The following is a 23,648-nucleotide window of genomic DNA, read 5'->3' on the forward strand; positions in this document are numbered from 1 at the left end:
CCATCAACAGTATACCAGAGGGAATGCTGTACCATTCAGAGTAGTTCTAAAATTAAAGATGTATTATTCTGTTGAGTTTTAAAAGGACTGCTAATCTCAAAGCATATATGCCAGATGATTAACACTGATTATTTTCGAAAACTGGGATTGCTTGTCATTTTACTTCTTTTTATACCTTTCTATCACACCTAAAGGCACAGATGGTTTGTGCAATCAGCTGCTAAATGAAAGTTTGGCAGTTCGAGTCCACCCAGAGACACCTCGGAAGAAAGGCCTGGCAAACCATCCATTGAAAACACTATGGAGCACAGTTCTATTGTGACACACATGGGGTCACCAGAGTTGGAGTCAACACAGTGACAAGTGGTTTGGTTTTTTTATATTGTCCAAAACCCTTTCAATGGACAGGTACTGCTTTTATAATCAGAAAAACAACAACAACAACAACAGTAAGGGCATTTTCCTTTCAGAAAAAAAGGTATATGTAAAGTGTATGATGTCTTAGATCTATAATTATGAATGGCATGTATATTTTTGCCTCCAGCAACTGTATTATTGGAAGAAAAACAACCCGCAGCCAAGTGTTCCCAGTATTACAGAAGTGATGATCCATTCGGTGCCTCAGCCCTTCTTCACTGATAGAAATGTACTTCTTTATTCCACAAAGACAGCATTCCCCCAAGGGAGTGTTTCAGTGTACCAGCTCCATTGCCTTAAAGGATGACTGTAGCTTACAAAAGGAAGAGCTTCTTTGGAGTGTTGTCAGAAACTGGCTGATGACTTCGTTCACGTCCTTACTGTGTGTCAGCACTGTGAAAAGGACCTCCTATATACTGCTATATGGATTGAATTGTGTCCCCCCCCTGCCGAATATGTGTTTTAAATCCTAACCCCTGTACCTGTGGTTATAATCCCACTTGAGAATGAGTTTTTTTTGTTATGTTAATGAGTAGTGTGAGTGTAGGGTTGTCTTAAATCAATCTCTTTTGAGATATAAAAGAGATTAAACAAGCAACCAAGCAAGCAGAGATGGGGGAGGAGAGATGCCAAGCCACGTGAAGATTGCCCAGGAGCAGAAGCTCAAAAGGGGACAAGGACCTTCCTCCAGAGCTGACAGAGAGAAAGGCTTCCCCTAGAGCCAGTACCCTGAATTTGGAATTCTTTTTTAAACTGTGAGAAAATAAATTTCTTTTTCTTAAAGCTCCCCACTTGATTTCTTTTTCTTAAAGCCCCCCGTTTGTAGTATCCTGTTATAGCAGCACTAGATAACTAGGACATAAACTTTCTAATGAGAAACCAAGGAAGAAATCCACCATCTAGTGTCCCAAGTCATGTCAAGGTGGTAAGGACCTGAGGCTTACCAGCTACGTCCTCTCAATCACACAGCAGTGGCACTATTAGTTGGGAGGTCTAAGATTCAGATTTTGCATTTCCTGAATTTCCCAGACTTCCCAGTAGTACACACCCTGCCACCACAATGATGCCGGAGGAGCCGGGATGGTGATTCCTGAGTTCCCAAACCCCAGCCATTTCCTGAGGTATCTCACCTACTGAATCTTCCACTTTCTGTAGAGTGGGAGGTCCAGAACCACATCCCTTCCGGAACAATTGTGAAGGCCTTGATAGCAGGTGGGGAAAATGGACCCTGGATGACATTTATGAGAGGAGAGATAACACTAGAGGCTTTCTTACAAGAATTTGGGAGACTGTGCTCTGAAATGGTGAGTAATAAGCATACCAGCATTTCCATATTACTCTTTTTGCCTTGAGAAGTGGTTGCAATACTCATCCATTAAGTTGGTTAAACTGCAAATAAAAAATAAAAAACCTATCCCCAGCTACTCAACTTTAACTACGTAAATGAATAGGTAAAAACATGCTTTACTTAGCCCCGTTAGCAGATATTGTTTACCTGAGATACAGGAGCCCTCTGTATGATGGCTTTAATCAAAAAGGTTATTTCAAGCAGTAATAACATTGAGCATTTTCTCTGTGCTATGCATTGTTCTAAGTCCTTTACATATATTAACCCATGTAACCCATACAAGAAACCTACTAAAATATAGTTCAAAATATAATCTTACACCTTGAAAACATGATGCTAACTGAAAGAACCCCGTCACAAAAGACCACATAATACATGAGTCCATTTTTATGAAATGTCCAGAATAAGCAAATCTATAGAGACAGAATGAAGCTCTGGTGGCTCACGGTTGAACATGTGGCTGCTAACCAAAAGGTCAGCAGTTTGAATCCACCAGCTGTTCCCCGGAAACCCTGTGGGACGGCTCTGCTCTGTCCTGCAGGGTTGCTGTGAGTTGGAATTGACTCTGCGGCAGTGGGTTATAAGCAGAAAGATTACTAGCTGACCGGGATGAGGTAGAAAGAAGCAAGGAGGAGTGACTGCTAATGGGTGCGGGATTTCTTTCTGAGGTGATGAAAATGTCCTCAAATTAGATAGTGGTGATGGTTGCACAACTCTGTGAATACATGAAAAACCATCAGGTTGCACAATTTAAATCAGTAAATTGTCTGGTATGCGAATTATATATCAGTAAAGCTGTTAAAAAGTATACGCGGTAGTATACTTGCCTTTGAAGTTTTCTGAATTTAAAAAACAACAACAAAAATGACCAGAAACTGAAGCTCATAATGATGATGCTGAGGCAATGTAATAGATGCTTCTGGATCATTACAAAGTAGATTTACCAATTGCCCTTGAGTTAACTCCAATTAGTGGCAACCCCATGTGTGTCAGAGTAGAACTGCGCTCCATAGGGTTTTCATTGGCTGATTTTTCAGAAATAGATCGCCAGGCCTTTCTTCCAAGTTGCCTCTGGGTAGACTTGAACCTCCAACCTTTCAGTTAGCACCCGAGCATGTTAACTGTTTGCACCACCCAGGGACTCCATAAATCAGATTACATCTGTTTAATAAGCTTTTCGAGTTCAATGTATTCTCTTACGGTGTTCTGAATTTTTTTTAGTTGGCCACCCATGAGTGTAATCACAAACTCACTTAACTGGAATATTGACATGAAAAGCTTTGTTCTCTAACATTGTAACTCTGATTCCAAGTCACTTTTAAAACCTCATCTGCAGAGTTCAGAACAAGGGTAGAGTGGGACAATTCCTTTAGGTAGCAAGCCTGGGCTCTACTACCAGGTAGTGGGAGAAAGCTAGGAAGAAGTATGTTTTTCTGTTGGTGATAAGCTATTCTTACTCTTAATGATTGCTGGGTCTCTCCCCCCACCCTCCCAACTCCTAGTCACAGACCTCCGTGCCCGTGGACTCATTTTTCTCTCTGCTGACCAGCGAGCAAGTGGCCAAGCAGTTCCCAGTGATGACTGAAGCCATATCCCAGATTCGGGCAAAAGGCCTTCAGACGGCAGTCTTGAGCAATAATTTTTATCTTCCCAATGGGAAAAGCTTTTTGCCCTTGGACTGGAAACAGTTTGATGTGGTAAGCCTCAAGTGACCCAAAACAATTGAAGCAGGGTCTCTGCCCTTGCCTCAGAATGCAGCTTTGTATACTGCCTTTAGTGACAATTGAGAGAATGGATTTTTCATTCAGATGCTTGACTAAGTCAGGTTTAGACATAAGTCGAGAACAGGATTTTGAAATGTCACTGTGCCCTTAGCAAGGTCAAACATTTAGGGAATTTGATGACTGTTTGACACCTCAGGTTTAGAGACTCCCTTAAATTCTGGATTTGAACCTTTGTCTTCAAATAACACAAGCGTTCCTACCAGCCCTCACATCTTAGGGGCCCTTTGGGTGTTCCCTTTCTAAGACCATCCCTTTTGCCCTCTAATTCTGTGCGTCTGATCCCTGGACCAGCGCTGTCCAATAGAACTTCCTAGATGATGGAAATGGTCTACTGCACTGTCCAGTACAGTCACCACCAGCCCCATGTTGCTATTGGAGACTTGAAATGTGACTGTTGCATCTAAGAGAACTGAATTTTAAAATTTTATTTAATTTTTAATTCAGTTAAATTTAAACACTGCATATGATTAGTGGCTACCGTGTTGGACAGCACTCTGAAAATACACTGCGTCAAGCAGTGGTCTTCTCTGGAGGATTCCCCACCTTCCGACATGAAAATGCGTCATTATCCCGGGTGAGATGGAACTTACTGACCGGTGACTGTGACTTGCTTAAGCTCCATTCATGCTTTCATTCATTCAGTCAGACAACAAGTTCTCATGAAGGGATACTGTGTTGAAGGTGACCAACATGGTCTCTGCCCTCTGGAGCTGATCATTTTTAGCCTGCTCCCATCAAATGTGGCTATAGAAATAATATCGTCATCTGGACAGGCTCAGGTTGGACCCTTCATCTAGCAGCTGCAATTTGAAAGACCTCCGAGGTTCTTTAAATCAGCAAACGTTATTCTCTGGGCTCTCTGGCATGTGCTCTTCAGTAGCTTTTCTTATGAATGTGCTTTTCTTCAGAAGCTTTTCTTAGGTCTGCAGGAGACCTGGAGTTTTGAAAACTCATATCCTCAAGCTCAAGGATTTAGGTTTTTGTTCTCTTCGGCTATAAGGAAAAAAAAAATTTTTTTTTTTTGGTAGAGGTCAGGATAGTGAAACCACTCCTTTGATCTCTGCCAACATTAGAGGCTATTCTGAGCTCTTCAACAGTATGAGAGAAATCTGTTTTTTCTGAGGTAAATGTGGCTTTTTGAAAAAACAACATTTACTTGGTGCCAGACAATGCTAAGCACTTCACATTCACTTCTTATTAAATCCTCAACAACCCTGTGAAGTGAATACAAATATTAATCTCATTTTACAACTGAGAAAACAGGCTTGAAGAAGTGAGTGATCATGGCCAAGTCCCTTAGCTGGGAAGTGCCAGAACCAGCTTCAACTCACTTTTATTTCTCTCTAAACCACTGCACTGACTGACTGACTTCCCCAGTAGACTGCATGACTTGCTCCATGTTTATATCCTTCTGTCTAAGGTGTATGCTATAATTTTTGTGTTTATGACAGCAGCAGTGGTAATTCCCTCTAGATACTCCACAGCCCAGGCAGGCAGTAGGGCTCCCAAGGTCTTTCTTGGAGTCATACTGGGTCAGGAGGCCTCTTCTGTCCACCCCTTCCTCCAGAGAGAGCCGAGCTGGCGTAACTGGGAAACCTCTCACCAAATACCTGCGAGTCATGGTAGCCTGTGGAATACATCCAGGAGAATTAATAACTCAAGGGTTGTACATTTCATCAACAGAGCCCTTTTCTGACTCTTTGTATGTGTTGGGAGGTACTTTGGTTTGACTCCAGGGAGCGGCGTGTTCCTTGCACCTTGGACCATTCCCGTGTGTGTTTGTGACTTAATTGGACCAGTGAGATTAAAGCAAGGTTTTTATCTCTGACAACACTGCAGCATGACCCAGGGGTTGTAAAGGTGCAGAGGCCAAGGCGACTTTCACAGAGGTTTTTACCAAGTGGGTCTGGGCGGGACATGGGTGGCAGGTGAGCACGCTGAGATGCAGCCAAGGACGTCAGGCTGTGTCCGTGATGTTCGCCATCACACAGCCTCCCTCACACTGACCTTGAGAAGGAGGCTTCCCTCTACCTTCCTGGAACAGATCCTTGATGAACTAAAACCATTTTTATCTAATCTATATTTGGACAAACACTGGCCTTGTCCCTACAGTTCCTAGTTTGACACAAAGGTAATAGAAGCTTTGAACAGGTTCAGGCCATCATGTGCAAAATAGAGCCGAAAGAGAAGCCCAGGAATCTTACCAAATTTAAAATCTTAAGAGCTTTTTCACTTCCCCGAAACGCAATTCACCTTGTGAGAGGGCCTGAGCCTGCTTATTGGGACTTGGTCCATGCCCCCGAGTTCACGGCTCGGTCTCAACTGTCTCAGTCCGTACCACGTATTACACTCACTGGTTTCTGAAATGCCCCCTGCTTCTCTGCTGCCTACTGATGATGTTTTTCTTAGAGGAAGCTTCTTTCTCTTCATGTAGCTCACTCTGGTCCTTCGCAGTCAAGGAAGAGTGAGTAGAGAGGTGGATATCTACTTACCTGAGAGGCCAGGTCTGGCCCAGCCCACAAGGCAAGTGTGGACTGGGGGCCCTCAGGTTTGTCCTTGGTCTTGCAGACCTTGGGTTGTTTCAAGATTGAGTCAGAGGTTTGGTTCTGTTCTCAGAGCAGACCAGACAGATAGGTTCTAGACCTGTATAGCGATCTGAGGCCCACCCTATAGGAAGTAGTGTAAAAGGGGATGTCTGGGGTGGCGGTGAGGGATTGCTGGATCATAGATAACCCGCCACCGAGACATATACACACCTGAAGCAGGGTCATCAGGACACAGGAGGCCCTTAGCACAAAAGGAACAATGTCTTTGCTGGTGACAGTCTCTTACGTGTCAGCCATCTCATGGGATTTGTCTGTCTAAATTGAGTATGTTTTTTTTTTTTTTTTAACCTCTGAAATATAGACATTAGGGTCATGTTTATTTTGTAGCAGTAAATAGTGCCTTCTTTCTGAAAACATGGTGAAATATTTCCCATAAAGCTGAAATGTACAGCTTTCCTCTTGCTCTGTGCAGCCACAATATCTAATGTTAGCAACATGCTCGGTCAATTTAGAACTCACCCGAGTTTCACTTAAGCCTCACAGCAACCACCAAGATAGGTAGCACAGCTAATATTAGTCCCATTTCACTGACGACAAAACTGAGATACCTTGTGGCTCTGCTGCTTGCTTGCACAAGACCATGGTATCTGAGTCAGAACTTTGGTTTCCTGAGTCTTCCCCCAGGTTGGAACCCAGTGTTCCAAAATCACTCAACTCCATGAGGCACACTTTGGAGTTACTTCTTATAACAAATCTCAACTGTCCTCCTGTGTTTCTTTCAAAAAACTGTACCAGCGTGTGTGTGGGAGGGCCGCCTTTGAGGGACGTTCACCTCTTGTTCTTGTCACTCCTGCAGGTCGTGGAGTCATGCGTGGAGGGGGTCTGTAAGCCTGACCCCAGGCTGTATAAGCTGTGCCTGGAGCGGCTTGGCGTGCAGCCCTCCGAGTCCATCTTTCTTGACGATCTTGGACAGAATCTAAAAGCGGCAGCCAGGCTCGGTATTCACACCGTGAAGGTAATACTTGCTACAAGAGTTGTCCAACACTCACCATTTATTGAAGCCTGCCGTGTGCTTACTACTGTCAGCGTTTCCATGAGTCCTTTTACATTCGTAGCTGTGGTTGTCTGCCATAGTCTTCCTGCACGCCGCCTTAGTCTTCTTGTTTTTCATTAATTGTGAAATCTATGTAACTAGCAGCTTGTATTTTCAATGGGAGGCAGGAGAGAACAAACACATGGAAAGAAAGTCGTTTGAGAAGAGAGATAAGCCGGGGGTGAAGGGCAGGGCTAAGATACTGTTCTGGTGATGCTGCTCTGGTTGGGAAGCCAGCAGCTCCCAGCCACACAGGCCGCCCAGAGTCATGGCTGTCAGGAGATGGTCTTGGTCCAGTTTTGGCATTTGGGTTTTCATTATTGAGCTGACAGATCGACAGGATGGAGTGGATAAGGTGACTCAATCTTCTGTCCTCTTAGTACGAGTGAGTATTGTGGACTTTCAACTGGCCTTCTTCCAGCAGATAGAAAGTTTAATGTGGTTAGGAATTAAATGGGAATTGGAAACTCATTAGCCGAACATTCTTGTTCAGAGAACTGACTTCTTGGCCATTTCCCTTTAGAAGTACCCTCCTAGTGAACAGAAGGGAGGAGAGGTCAGGGTTGACCGGTGGTTCATGTTCAATATTCTCTTTCAAACCAGGTTGATGACCCAGAAACTGCAGTCGAGGAATTAGAAACTCTTTTGGGTTTTACATTGAGAATGGTTGCTCCAAACACTTGTCTGGTGAGAAAGACAATGGAAATTCCAAAAGATTCCTTGGAAAAGTATCTCAAAGGCTTACTGGGGACCCAAACTACAGGTATTTAAGTTTTTATATTTTGGTAACTCTTTCCAAGGCTAGGCTTCCAGTCTGGTTCTCATTTTCAAACTCCAGTAGAATATGCCCGAAACAGAGAGGCAATGTGGTGGAAAATTTGCGTGTTTCTAATTTCTGAGACGACAGCCTGTTTTGTGAAGGTGACATAAAAGTCACATGGCTTTAAAATGTGACAACCTGTCTCCATCCTTTCGAAGGGCCCGTTCTCATTTTTTACATGGCATCCTACCTGGTGATAAAGTTTTGCCTGGCCCACTTTATCTTTGAAAAAGATTGTTATTTAAGGACCTTCACGTCATGCCGTTTTCCAGTGACTGGATTGTGGGCGGTGCCTCTACAAAATGGAGGTGGACCAACTCTACAAACCCTCACTGCTCTCCTGCCCTTCTGACTAAGTTAAAGACATCTGTGTCCAGAGTCCAGTCTTGGAGTGAAGCAGAGGGTTAGTTGAGTCTGCAGCAGCCAGGATATTTCTGCCAGGGAGCCACTGAACTCAGCTGAGTGGGGTGGGGAATCGCCTCTCATGAAAGCAGCGTTGGCTCCCAAGGGGGGCCCCTGCGTAGCTCCTTTCAGCTGTCACGTCAGTGCCAGGCGGGCCTGGCCGCGCATGGGCTCAGGGGCGGACAAGGGCACTTTTCATCCTCCGCTTAAAGCATTCCATTGGGCAGGATGGGTTGCCATAGCTGAGCTCGTGGTTGATACACACAACTGAAAAGCTTTTCTTCGCAGAGCAGGAGTTGGCAAGGAGGACAGAATTAGACACCCGCCCACAGTGAGGACCTGCTGTGGTGTCAATCGCGTGGCCTCAGCTGCACTGCAGCAGCTGTGACTTGGCCTGAGATGGGGCCGGGTGCCCAGGACTCAGCCACTCTGGTACCCAGGGAAGAGGAGCTCTTTCTTCTTCTAGCGCATCCCACATTGGGACATTCTGCATCCCCAGTGCAGCAGCACTCGTTAGAAAGAAGGGATGTCTGCCCGGCTCTGTCCTCCAGGTCTGCTTTTAGTTTCATTTCCAAACTTGCAGGTCCACTGGAACTCCTCCAGTTCAATCATGGACAGTCAAACCTGACTTACTACATCAGGCTGGCCAACCACCAGCTGGTTCTGAGGAAGAAACCCCCAGGGAAACTCCTTCCTTTGGCCCATGCCATAGAAAGGGAATTCAGGTAAGTTCTTAGGGCTGGGAACAAACTCAGTGCCCACCTGGCATCCCCAGTAACAACCTCAGCACCTGAGCAGACAGCTGAAACCAAAAAAAATCAAATCTGTTGCCATTGAGTCAATTTCAACTTACAGTGGCCCTACAGGACAGAGTAGAACTGCCGCATAGTGTTTCCAAGGCTGTAATCTTTACGGAAGCAGACCGCCACATCTCTCTCCCACAGAGCGGCTGGGGGATTTGAACTACTGACCTTTTAGTTAGCAGCCAGCAGCTGAGCACTTAACCACTGTGCTACTAGTGCTTCTGAGTGGACAAGTTAGCACTCCATAAAAATGCCTCAAAACATTAAAAAATACACTGATGACTCTCAGAGTTATTTCCCATAAGAACATGTGACCTAATTTTGTTCAGAAGTTTTTCTCCTTTCTATGGACTAGACTAGACTTTTTTGGAACCTCTAGGTGAAAAAGTCAAAATTGAGATACACTTTAGTCTTAAAATCAATATATTAGCCAGCTATTGATGAAAAGTGCTTGGCTGCTAAACAAAAGGTTAAATCTTAAAAAAAAAAAAATTTTTTTTTTTTTTTTTAAATATTAGAGACCTTAAAAATGTAAAGCCACCACTCTGTTTGTAAACTCTCTCTAACTACTTCCAAAAATACTGAGGAGTTCTGGAATATTAAATGACATTCATAAAACCCAGGAATGCACAGAATTTCCATTTTAGTAGAGGCATTGAATGTGCATTTGAAAATGAAACATAACGTGGCTTATAAAAATGCCAAACGTAAATTTGAACAACTGTTCTGGAAGACAGTAGGACATAACTTATTAAAAGCCTCAACATATACATACCTTTAGACCTAGTAATTCCATTTCTGGGTTACCAACCTTAAAAAAAATAACTCTAAATAGGGAAAAAAAGCATCATGCGTTAACATGCTCACCACAGCATAGTTTATAATAATAACAAATTGGGACCACCCTAAAGGTACAATAATAGGGAAATGAACCCATCGCTGTGGCCAGGAGGATGCACTATTCAGACTGGTCACATACCTGGGTCTTGTGTTCATCCTTAGAGCTGGGATTGAGTTAACCTCATTTAAACCATGTGGACTGACAGTGGAGGAGGGCTGTTTTTCAAAGGAAAGTCAAGATGTTACTATCAGAACATGAAGAGGGGAAAGGACACAGACAGGCAATAACAGTAGCCAATTACGGGTAGTAAGACTCTGGCCCATGGGTAGTTATTTTTTCATTAATTTTTCCCCCTTAAATGTTTGATAGAATTCACCAGTAAAACCATCTGAGCCTGGAGTTTTCCTTGGGAGAAGTTTTTGTGCTTATGAATTCAGTTTCTTTAATTGTTGTTGAGAGGCGCAGTCGAGTCAGTTCCAACTCATAGCGACCCTATGTACAACAGAATGAAACACTGCCTGATCCTGTGCCATCTTCACAATTGTTGTTAATGCTTGAACCCATTGTTGCAGCCACTGTGTCAGTCCATCTTGTTGAGAGTCTTCCTCTTTTTCACTGATCCTCTACTTTACCAAGCACGATGTCCTTCTCCAGGGACTGGTCCCTCCTGATAACATGTCCACGGTATGTGAGATGAAGTCTCGCCATCCTCTCTTCTAATGAGCATTCTGGCTGTACTCCTTTGGAGACAGATTTGTTTGTTCTTCTGCCAGTCCATGGTATATTCAATATTCTTCAGCAACAGCACAATTCAAAGGCATCAATACTTCTTTGGTCCTCTTTATTCATTGCCCAGTTTTCACACGCACATGAGGCAATTGGAAACACCATGGCTTGGGTCAGGTGCACCTTAGTCCTCAAAGTGACATCGTTGCTTTTTTAACACTTTAAAGAAGTCTTTTGCAGCAGATTTGCCCAATGTGACGTGTTGTCTGATTTGACTACTGCTTCTATGAGCATTGATTGTGGATCCAAATAAAATGAAATCCTTGACAACTTCAATCTTTTCTCCATTTATTATGATGTTGCTTATTGGTCCTGTTGTGAGGATTTTTGTTTTCTTTATGTTGAGGCGTAACCCATACTGAAGGCTGTGGTCTTTGATCTTCATCAGTAAGTGCTTCAAGTCCTCTTCACTTTCTGCAAATAAGGTGGTGTGATCTGCATAATGCAGGTTGCTAATGAGTCTTCCTCTAATCCTGATGCCCCGTTCTTGTTCTTCTTCTATAGTCTAGCTTCTCAAATTATTTGCTCAGCATATGATTGAATAAGTATGGTGAAAGGATACAACCCTGATGCACACCTTTCTTGACTTTAAACTATGCAGTATCCCCTTGTTCTGTTTGAATGACTGCCTCTTGGTCTATATACAGGTTCCTCACGAGCACAGTGAAGTGTTCTAGAATTCCCATTCTTCGCAATTTTATCCATAATTTGTTATGATTCACACAGTCGAATGCCTTTGCATAGTCGATAAAATATCTTTCTGGTAATCTCTGCTTTCAGCCAAAATCCATATGACGTCAGCAATGATATCTCTCATTCCACGTCCTCTTCTAAATCTGGCTTGAACTTCTGGCCGTTCCCTGTTGATGTACTGCTGCAACCGTATGATCTTCAGCAAAATTTTACTTGTGTCTGATATTAATGATATTGTTCAATAATTGCCACAGTCTGTTGGATTACCTTTCTTTGGAATGTGTACAAACACGAATCTCTTCCAGTTGGTTGGCCAGGTAGCTGTCTCCCAAATTTCAGTAGATGAGTAAGTACCTCCAGAGCAGCATGCATTTGTTGAAACATCTCAATTGGCATTCTGTCAATTCCTGGAGCCTTGTTTTTCACCAGTGTCTTCAGTGCAGCTTGGACTCCTTCCTTCAATACCATTGGTTCTTGATTACATGCTACCTCCTGAAATGGCTGAACGTTGACCAGTTCTTTTTGGTACAGTGACTGTGTATTCCTTCCATCTTCTTTTGATGTTTCCTGTATCATTCAGTATTTTGCCTATAGAATCCTTCAGTATTGCAACTCGAAGCTTGAATTCTTTCTTCAGTTCTTTTAGCTTGAGAAATGCCCAGTGTGTTCTTCCCTTTTTGATTTTCTAAGTAGGTCTTTGTACATTTTATTATAATACTTTACTTTTTCTTCTCGAGCCGCCCTTTGAAATCTTCTGTTCAGCTCTTTTGCTTCATCATTTGTTCCATTCATTTTGGCTACTCTACATTCAATAGCAAGTTTCAGAGTCTCACTTGACATCCATTTTGGTCTTTTCCTTCTTTCCTGTCTTTTTAATGACCTCTTGCTTTCTTCACATAAGATATCCTTGATGTCATCCACAACTCTTCTGGTCTTCAGTCATTCTGGTGTTCAATGCAAACCTATTCTTGAGATGGTCTCTAAATTCAGGTGGGATATACCCAACGTCGTACTTTGGCTCTTGTGGACTTGTTCTAATTGTCTTTAACTTCAGCTTGCAAATGAGCAACTGATGGTCTGTTCCACAATCAGCCCCTGGCCTTATTCTGATGATATTGAGCTTTTCAATCATCTCTTTCCACACATATAATTGATTTGATTCCTGTGTATTCCATCTGGGGAGGTCCATATGTGTAATCGCTGTTCATGTTGTTGAAAAAAGTATTTGCGAAGAATAGGTCATTGGTCTTGCAAAAGTCTATCTTGTGATACCTGGCATCACTTCTGTCACCAAGGCCATATTTTCCAACTACCAATCCTTCTTTGTTTTCAACTTTTGCGTTCCAGTTGCCAGTAATTATCAATGTGTCTTGACTGCATGTTTTATCAATTACAGACTGCAGAAGTTGGTAAAATTCTTCAATTTCTTCATCTTTGGCCTTAGCAGTTGGTGCATAAATTTGAATAATAGTTGTATTAACTGGTCTTCCTTGTAGGCATATGGGTATTATTCTATCACTGACAGCGTTGTACTTCAGGATAGATCTTGAAATGTTCTTTTTGACAATGAATGCGATGCCATCCTTTTCAATTTCTCATTCCTGGGATAGTAGACCATATGATTATCTAATTCGGAATGGCCAAAACCAGTCCATTTCAGCTCACTAATGCCTAGGATATCAGCCTTTATGAGTTCCATTTCATTTTTGATGACTTCCAGTTTTCCTAGATTCATACTTAATACATTCCACATTCCAATTATTAATGGATGTTTACAGCTGTTTCTTCTCATTTTGAGTTGTGCTACATCAGCAAATGAAGGTCCCAAAAGCCTGACTCCATCCATGTCATTAAGGTTGACTCTACTTTGAGGAGGCAACTCTTCTCCAGTCATATTTTGAGTGCCTTCCAAGCTGAGGGGCTCATCTTCTGGCACTATATCAGGCAGTGTTTCATGGCTATTCATCTGGCCAGTCCTTCAGAAGTAGACTGCCAGGTTCTTCCTAGTCTGTCTTAATCTGGAAGCTCTGCTGAAACCTGTCCCCCCTGGGTGACCCTCTGGTATTTGAAATACCAGTGGCAAAGCTTCCAGTATCACAGCAACACACAAGCCACGACAGTATGACAAACTGACAGACATATGGTGGCATTTCTTTAATAGATATGAGATTATGCAGATATTTTATTTCATCTCTTGTATTAGTTTTGGTAAGTTGTAATTTTCAAGAAATTAGTCATTGAAAATTTGCCCATCCAAGCTGTCAAGCTTATTGCTCATAATATTTAATAACATTCCCTTATTCTTTTAATGTAAGTAGGATCTGTAGTGATATCCCTTCCTATTATTGACTGATAATTTGTGTTCGTGGGTTCTCTTTCTCTTTAGTCTAGCTAGGGGTTTATCAACTGTGTTGATCTTTTCAAAGAACCAGTGTTTGATTTTGTTAACTTTTTCTGTTGTTTGTTTTCTGTTTCATTGATTTCTATTCTTTATTCCCTTCAATTTTCTGGGTTTATCTATTTTTACCTTAAGGTATATCCTCAAGTCGTTGATTTTAAATCTTCCTTATTTTCTAGTATTAGCCTTTAAAGCCATAAATTTCTCTCTAAGAATTTCTTTAGCTGCATCTCACAAATTTTGACATGTTATATTGTCATTATTATTCAATCTGAAAAATTTTCTAGTTTCCGTTGTGATTTCTTCTTCGACTCATGGATTATATAGAAGTATGTTTCCAAATATTTAAGTTTTTTCTGGACATCATATATTAATGATTTCGAGTTTAATTCCCTTGACATCTGAGGACAATCTGTAAAACAGAAATACTTGGAAATTTACTGAGACTTAGTTTATGGGCCAGCATATGACTTGTCTTGGTGAGCACACTGTGTGCACTTGAAGAGAATATGTATTTTGCAGTTGCTGGGTAAGTGTTTGAAAATGTTGATTAGGTCAAGTTGGTTGGTAGCATTGTTTAGATCTATGTGTTTAAGATTTTTTTGTCTAGTTCTATGAGTTATGAGAAAGGGTATTAAAACCTCAATTATGATTGTGGACTTGTTCATCTCTTTCTTTAATTCTGATAATTTTTATCTCATGTATTTTGAAGTTCTATTATTAGGGTCATACATATTTGTGATTGTTATGTCTCCCTGATGAATTAACTTATATCATTTTGAAATATCCCTCTTTGTCTCTGGTAATGCTCCTTGACTTGAAATCTTCTTTACTTGATAGCGCTTTAGTCATAGGAGTGATCTTAGGCTTATTGGTTGCATGGTACTCCCTGTTCCCTTCTTTTTAGTCTCTCTGTGTTTTTACATTTAGTGCTTTTCTCCTGTAGGCAGCATATAGCCAGGTCTTGCTTTTTTATCCAGTCCGATGGTGTCTTTTAACTGGAGTGTTTAGTCTATGAAATGTAACGGAATTATTGACATGTCTGGATTTAGGTCTACAATTCTGGTATTTGTCCATCTTTTGTTGTTGTTGTTTTTCCTCCTTTCTTGCCTTCTTTTGGGTCACCTGAATATTTTTTAGAATTCCATTTTAATTTCTGCATGTACTAATTCCTAAATCAGAAAAAAATTTCAAGAACGTCTCATCAGTTCAGCCAGCAGTTGAGATCATTTTCATTTGTTCTGGCAGGATCATGAAAGCCCTTGCCAAGGCTGGAGTGCCTGTCCCCAAAGTCCTTGACCTCTGTGAAGACTCAAGGTAATATTCACATTTATCTATTTTCCCATTGTACAGTCAAGGCACAGGAGGGAAAATCCCACATACTAACTCATATTCCAGTTTGCTAAAGTAAAAACAAAGGAAATGTGGGCAGGAGAGAAAAGACACCTTATCACAACCTCCCCCAGGAAGTTTAAGATCTGAAACAGATCTCTGAGTTATCCTGAAACATAATGCCTGTTTTGTGAAAATTGGCAGGAAAGATTTTTTACATTTATATGTAGATTTATAGTCTAAAAATACACATCCATTTAGTTTTACTAGTTTTAAATTTTTATTGTGTTTTTGTTGATTTTTTTCTTGTGGCCTTCCTAAACTTTTTTTTTTAAACTGCTTTGTAACATGCTTTTTGAGTGTCTCTTTTTCCTCAACTTTATAATTACGAAAATTTTGAAATACACAGAAAGGTTGAAAGAAGAAATAATAGTATAAAGAATATCCATTTGTTCTCATCTAGATATATGTGTGTGTATGTATATATATATATATGTGTATGTGTGTGTGATATATATATAAAAAAAAACTGTTGCCATCAAGTCACTTCCGACTCAAAGCAACGCTATAGGACAGGGTAGAACAGCACCACAGGGTTTCCAAGGAGGGCTGGTGGGTTTGAACCACCAACCTTTTGGTTAGCAGCCAAGCGCTTAACCACTGCGCCACCAGGGCTCCTTTATATATATATCCTTTATTTGGTTTTGGTACGCACACATACACGTGTATGTGTATAGTTATTTTTTCAGCTGAACCATTTGTAAGTTGCAGGCATCAGGCAATTCTCCTAAGAATTAAGACACTTCCTATCATAACCACAGCATCATTATTATAATTAACAATAATTCTATAATATTTCATTTCTAGCCCATGTCTGAATTTCCTAAACTGTATCAAGAACATCTTTTGTAACAGTTTTTTCAAGTTAGGATGAACACTATAATAGTAGAATTTTCAAAACATTTTTAAGAACACTAAACCAATTCCTAGTAAAAACTAAAAGATTAAAGACATTTCTGTAGGTCACCTTAATACTATAGAGTAATACATGTGCCATTCATACCACCAAATAATGATAAAAATAACATTGATAACAAGAAGGGATATTTAGTAACCGACTCGACGGCACTGGGCCTGGGTTATTAAAAGCAGGCAGTATGCCAGACACTCCATATATCATCACTCCCTTAATTCTGACAACTGCCCTTTGAAAGAGGTACACTTTACAGATTAAAAAACAAATCTCAGAGAGGTTTAGTAAGTTGCCCGTGATCACACTGCCAGTTAGGGCCAGAGGTGGGATTTGAACCTGGTTCTGTGTGACTCCAAAGCCCCTGCTCTCCACCATGCTGCTTTCCTGTATTACTGCATTTAAACCCATTCTGATGACGTCTGTGAATGGACCAGGGGAAGAGAGAGGCAAAGAAGTATAGACAGGGGTGTGTGTATTGACTGGGGAGAGGTGGTGTGCATGCCCCGTGCATATGTGCAAAGGAAAAAGGAAATGGCCAGAACTCTGGGTCTGACCTCCGCCACCAATGCACAGACCAAGCACACAGGTACGGTTACACAGAGCAGTGCCATCACTAATAGCCTGCCACATTAAGACTCAGTCCCCTGAAATGCCCTGTCTGTGTCCCCCCAGTATCATCGGCACCCCGTTCTATTTGATGGAGTACTGCCCAGGCCTCATCTACAAAGACCCCTCTCTGCCAGGCTTGGAGCCCAGCCAGAGGCAGGCCGTATACACTGCCATGAACAGAGCCTTGGCACAAATTCACAGTGTGGACCTCAGGGCTGCGGGCCTAGAAGACTACGGGAAGCAAGGTGAGAAGAAGCCGCCCGTCTCCCATGCTGCTTGTTTCCTCACTAGTGGTGCTGCTTTTAGGGTTTGTATCCCCCAAATGAACAATCGTTGCAGATACTTTGTTCCAGCCTAGCAGGCTTGCTGTCTTCCCACTCCTTCTTATCTAAAGCCTGACGTCGGTAACGCCCCATGACTCTTAAAGTTGCAAATTGCAGAAACCCAATCTAAGCTGGCTAAACTTGCAAAAGAAATTTATTGGCACCTGTAACTGGAAAGTCCGAGTATTGTGCTGACATTGGACACAGCATCTAGGGGCTCAGACAATGCTAGGCATTAGTTTCTGCCTCTCAGCTTGGCTTCCTTCTCTTCTGGTTTTCTTCTCAATCACATCCTTCTCACTAGCTGACAAGGTTGCCACCACCAGCTCCAGGCTTATATCCTACCAGATTATCAGCTCTGGGCCAAAGTGAAAATCCCTGGCCCAGTATGGGTCATGGACCTAGTTCTAAACCAATCACAAGCCAGTAGGGATTTTAACAGTTGCTAACTTTTGCCATATTACTTCTTATCTATCATCTTTATATATATTTGTACAATTAATTAAGTTGTAGACACCGTGACAGTCCACTCCTAAATACTTAAGTGTGCATTTCTAAAAATAAGGACATTCTCCCATACCATCATCACATCCAAGAAAATTAACCATTTTCCCTGAATCTCTAACACCCCATGTATATTCAGATTTCTCCTGTTATTTCTAAAATATCTTTTATAAGTCTGTTTTTTCCCCCCAAAACTAGAATCCAATCTAAGGAATCAAGAACACTCCCCCTACCTTTTCCTTTCGTGAGTTTTTTAAGAGACCAAGCCAGTTGTCATAGATGGGTCTAGTCATTTTCTTATGGCTTCATTTACTATCTTCTGTTTCCTGTAATTCCTGAACACTGGAGGTTTGAACTGATTTGGGTTCAGTTCCTGTGGATTGTGATCTCCACATCTCATGGCCCAGCTGGATCTTCCAAAGGGCTGGTGACTGGCTGCTCCGGGAGCACAGTGAACTCCACAGAGGGAGCTTGGTCGCTCGGTCCTTGTCTCAAACCGTTCAGTGTCTGGGGAGCAGTTTTCTCTCAGATGAGGGTGCAGGTGCGGCTCAGAGCCAGCGACCCAACATGGGGTTGGATATTGATAATAGTGATGGTAAGCAGCCTCTGGTCCAGCACTGTACTTGGCACATTATACACGAACTTCATTTAGTCTTCACACAACCCTACAAAATATAGGAATTAATACCCTCATTGTATGGATGAAGCAGTGGAGGCTCAGAGAGGTTAAATTAGTTGGCAGAGCTTGACTGTGAGCAAGGCTGACTCCAGAACTCTTTCCACTTTACATTCCCAGATGTAACTTGCAAATCCCTTAGCTGTGCTCTCTCTCAGGTTTCTTAGTAAATAACAGCATAACAATGTTGTTGTCAGGTGCCATCGAGTAGATTCCGACTCATAGCGACCCTATGTACAACAGAATGATACACTGCCTGGTCCTGTGCCATCCTCACAATCATTGCTATGTTTGAGCCAGCTGTTGCAGCCACTCTGTCAATCCATCTCATTGAGGGTCTTCCTCTTTTTCGCTGACCCTCTGTTTTAGCAACTATCATGTCCTTCTCCAGTGACTGGTCCTTCCTGATAACATGTCCAAGGTATGTGAGACAAAGTCTCACCATCCTTGCTTCTAATGAGCATTCTGGCTGTACTTCTTTCAAGACAGATTTGTTAATTCTTCTGGCAGTCCATGGTATATTCAATATTCTTCACCAACACCGTAATTCAAAGGTGTCAATTCTTCTTTGGTCTTCCTTATTCATCATCCAGTTTTCGCATGGATATGAGGTGATTGAAAACACCATGGCTTGGGTCAGGCACACATTAGTCCTTAAAGTGACATCTTTGCTTTTTAACACTTTTAAGAGATCTCTTGCAGCAGATTTGCCCAATGCAATGTGTAGTCTGATTTCTTGACTGCTACTTCCGTGGGCACTGGTTGTGGATCCAAGCAAAATGAAATACTTGACAACTGCAACCTTTTCTTCATTTATCGTAATATTGCTTATTGGTTCAGCTGTGAGGATTTTTGTTTTCTTTATGTTGAGGTGTAATCCATACCGAAGGCTGTGGACTTTGTTCTTCGTCAGTAAGTGCTTCAAGTCCTCTTGAATTTCTGCAAGCAAGGTTGTGTCATCTGCATATCACAGGTCGTTAATGAGTCTTCCTTCAATCCTGATGCCCCGTTTGTCTTCATATAGTCCAGCTTCTCGGATTATTTGCTCAGCATACAGATTGAATAGGTATGGTGAAAGGATATAACCTGATGCACATCTTTCCTGACTTTAAACCACACAGTATCTCTTGTTCTGTTTGAACAACTGCCTCTTAGTCTAAGTACAGGTTCCTCATGAGCACATTGAAGTGTTCTGGAATTCCCACCCTTTGAAACGTTATCCATAATTTGCTATGATTCACATAGTCAAATGCCTTTTCATAGCCAATAAAACACAGGTAAACATCTTTCTGGTATTCTCTGCTTTCAGCCAAGATCCATCTGATGTTAGCAATAATATCTCTTGTTCCATGTCCTCTTCTGAATCTGACTTGAATTTCTGGCAGTTCCCTGTTGATGTATTGTTATAACCGCTTTTGAATGATCTTCAGCAAAGTTTTACTTGTGTGGGATATTAATGACATTGTTCAATAATTTCCGTATTCTCTTGGATCACCTTTCTTTGGAATGGGTACAAATATGAATCTCTTCCAGTTAGTTGGCCAGGTAGCTGTCTTCCAAATTTCTTGGCATAGACAAGTGATTGCTTTCAGTGCTGCATCCATTTATTGAAACATCTCAGTTGATATTCCATCAATTCCTGGAACCTTGTTTTTTGCCAGTGCCTTCAGTGCAGCTTAGACTTCTTTCAGAACCATTGGTTCTTGGTCATATGGTACCTCCTGAAATGGCTGAGCTTAACCAATTCTTTTTGGTAGAGTGACTCTCTATATTCCTTCTATCTTCTTTTGAAGCTTCATGCATCATTTAGATTCCTGCATCATTTAATGGAAACCCTGGTGGCGTAGTGGTTAAGTGCTATGGCTGCTAACCAAAGGGTTGGCAGTTCAGATCTGCCAGGTGCTTCTTGCAAACTCTATGGGGCAGTTCTACTCTGTCCTATAGGGTCGCTATGAGTCAGAATCGACTAGACGGCAATGGTTTTTTTTTTTTTTTTTTGCATCATATAATATTTTCCCTCTAGAATCCTTCAGTATTGCAACTTGAGGCTTGAATTTTTTCTTCTGTTCTTTCAGCTTGAGAAATGCCGAAACTGACAGACTTGTGGTAGAGAATAACAATAGCAAACATGTAAAACTTCCAGGGGCAGGTTATCCGGTAGGCAAAGTAAGCATGGTACATACCTTGCTTACCAGATCATCTGTAGTGAACAATGTCACATTTTTTGACCACGTCAAAGATTTTGCTTCTAGGTATGGCCGGCATCTGTCTCTCTCCCAACCCCACAGTACTTTCCTACAGAGTCAAAGCCTCTTTTCAAATGTACTATCCCTGACAGGGACAGATTACCCAGTGAGCAAGGTAAGCAAGAAGTTAGCACAAGTAAGCCCGTGCTACCTTGTTTACTGGGTAATCCGCCCCAAGAACTTCCTACATGCCAGGAACAGTTCCAAGGGCTTGACATATTTTATCCTCCCAACAACTCTGTGAAGACCATTTCATAGATGAGGATGCTGAGGCACAGAGAAGTTAAATAGCCTGTGTGACATCACACAGCCAGAGAATGGCAGAGCTGTGCTTCAGACCCAGGCAGTGGGCTCTAGAGTCTATGCTTTTAGCCAACCACTGTTCTTTAGCTGAAATGGAATTTGTTAACAGCTGTTAGGAAGCTCTAAGGCTCTCTGGGAGGCCACAGATCAGGCTTCGATGTCGTGCAGCTGGGTACAATGCTGAGCCCACACTGTTCCAGCTAAGACAAAACAGCTGGTGTTTTGGGGCAGCAAGACCCTGATGTGGAAAGTTCCCCAGCCATAGGAAGCACTCTCATAGAAGATGCTGCACGCCACAGGGCGTTACACATGGCTGTACTGCACTGGTGAATTTTCAAAACCCTCAGAGGCTTCAGATTTCCCCACTTATTTCCCAGATAGCTTTTGTAAGTCTTTTCCCCCAAAACCAGAATCTAATCAAGGAGTCGGGACCACTCCCCCTACCTTTTCTTTTCATGAGTTTTTTAAGAGACCAAGCCAGGTGTCATAGATGCATCTAGATCAGTTCCTTGTATTCTCATCCTCTTTCCTACAGGGGGCTATATTTCGTGCCAGGTGAGCACCTGCATCAAGCAGTACCGCGCCTCGGAGACCAGCACCATCCCAGCAATGGAGAGGCTCATCGAGTGGCTGCCGCTCCATCTTCCTGAGGAGCAGAGGACCACAGTGGTGCATGGGGACTTCAGGTAGACATGCCTCAAGGAGGTAGGGCTTACGTATGAAAATGGCTGGAAGGGTATTTGAAGGGAGAATTAGGCAGTTGGTCTTGGTCCAATTTGTTGTTGTTAGGTGCCACCAAGTTGGTTCCAACTCATACCGACCCTGTGTACAACAGAACGAAACACTGTCTGGTCCTGTGCCATCCTCACAGTTGTTGCTATTTGAGCCCATTGTTGGAACCACTGTGTCAGTGCATCTTATTGAGAGTCTTCTTTTTCACTGACCCTCTAACTTTACCAGGCATGATGTCCTTCTCCAGCGACTGCTCCCTTCTAATAACATGTCCTAAGTACATGAGATGAAGTCTCACCATCCTTGATTCTAAGGAGCACTCTGGCTATACTTCTCCCAAGACAGACTTCTTTGTTCTTCTGGCAGTCCATGGTATATTTGATATCCTTTGCCAGCACCATAAGTCAAAGGCATCAGTTCTTCTTCGGTCTTCCTTATTCATTGTCCAGCTTTTGCCTGCATATGAGGTGATTGAAAACACCACGGTGTGGGGCAGGTGCACCTTAGTCCTTAACGGAGTCCAATTTATAGTTGGGAATTACTGCCGTTTACAAAGTATCTTTCTGTACATGGTCATTAGGGCAAGTTTCTCAACCTTGGCACTATTGACATTTAGGACCAGATAGTTCTTTGTTGTGGGTCTGTCCTGTGCATCGTAGAAGGTTGAGCAGCATCCCTGGCCTTCATCGAGTAGATGCCAAGGATAGATCCTCTCCCCTGCCCCCACACACACCCCCATCGTGCCGCTTTCTGATTTATGCTTACAGTCAAAGATATTTCGAACCATTGATAGATGGGAGAACATGTCTTAGCCCATAGAGAGATCAGTGGTGGTGGAGTTTCTGGCTTTATTGTCTCTGGTTGTGTAAACTGCCCACTAGGTACTCAAGTCCTGCAGGGGACTATATTTTGTGCCAGGTGCAGACCTGGATTAGAGAGTACCGAGCTACAACTACTTTGAAAAGTAGTAACTAGTGAAGTTGAAGACGGGCCTAGCCTACAACCCATAGTTCTGTCTGTAGAGAAACATCTGGACCTGTGCACTAGGAGACTGACAAAAGATGTTCATTTTCACCACGCTTGTAATTATAATGCATGAAGTAGTCATACGTTGGAATTCTACTTAACTTAAAAAAACAAAAAAATATCTGATGCCGTCCAGTCAATTCCAACTCATAGTGACCCTATAGGACAGGGCAGAAGTGCCCCCATAGGGTTTCCAAGGAGCTGCTGGTAGATCGGAACTATTGACCTTTTGATTAGCAGCCGAGTTCTTAACCACCGGGGCCATTTAGCAGGTAAAATAAACCATTTAACTGGACATAAGTCATTATAGAGAAGTCTCAAACAGATAATGCTGAGTGAGTAAAGGCAGGTTCCAAAGGAAATATACAGTGTGATACCATTTACGTAAATTTTAAAGTAATCTAAAGAACACTCTCAGGGGTTATAGATTCATGCATAGATAGGAAAAAATATTAAAATGTCTGGGATTGACCCATTCCATCTTCACAATAGCAGTTATTTTGGCGGAGGGAGAGGAAAGGAATGCAAGCTGTTAACTAAATCTATAATGTTTCACTTTGAAAAATCGCAAGCAAATTCTACCAAGTGTTAACACCGTTAAATCTGGAAGATGGGTCTATTCTCTGAAAATTTCAGGGAAATGTTTGAATTTTTTTTTTAATAATGCATATGTCAGAGTCCTGATAGGAAACGGAGGGACCACTTCAAGGGGCCATTTGAGGGAGTTTAATAAAGGACTAGAGCATGGTTTCAAGGAACCACCATAGAACAGTGTAGAAAACAGGGCCAGCAACAGCTGAGAGTTATTACCACGCTAGGTGGTGCAGTGCTTAAGTGCTCAGCTGCTAACCAAAAGGTCAGAGGTTTGAACCCACCCACTGCTCTGTGGGAGAAAGATGAGGCAACCTGAGTGGCCATACACCCTTGGAAACCCTGTGGGGAAGTTCTACTCTGCCCGATAGGGTCACCGTGAGTCGGAATCGACTCTACAGC

General features: G+C 42.3%; 1 protein-coding gene across 1 annotated transcript in view; it reads left to right on the top strand.

Moving 5' to 3' along the window:
• Positions 1 to 23,648, top strand: part of ACAD10 (acyl-CoA dehydrogenase family member 10) — a 52,205-nt gene that overhangs the window by 9,371 nt on the left and 19,186 nt on the right. Inside the window, 8 exon segments of the mRNA XM_064272220.1 lie at positions 1,573 to 1,721; positions 3,268 to 3,462; positions 6,952 to 7,110; positions 7,792 to 7,951; positions 8,994 to 9,135; positions 15,180 to 15,248; positions 16,909 to 17,090; positions 21,433 to 21,583. Of these exon segments, the coding sequence (XP_064128290.1) occupies positions 1,573 to 1,721; positions 3,268 to 3,462; positions 6,952 to 7,110; positions 7,792 to 7,951; positions 8,994 to 9,135; positions 15,180 to 15,248; positions 16,909 to 17,090; positions 21,433 to 21,583 (1,207 nt within the window).

Source organism: Loxodonta africana, chromosome 19 (assembly GCF_030014295.1).
Source record: "Loxodonta africana isolate mLoxAfr1 chromosome 19, mLoxAfr1.hap2, whole genome shotgun sequence".
Lineage (NCBI taxonomy): Eukaryota > Metazoa > Chordata > Mammalia > Proboscidea > Elephantidae > Loxodonta > Loxodonta africana.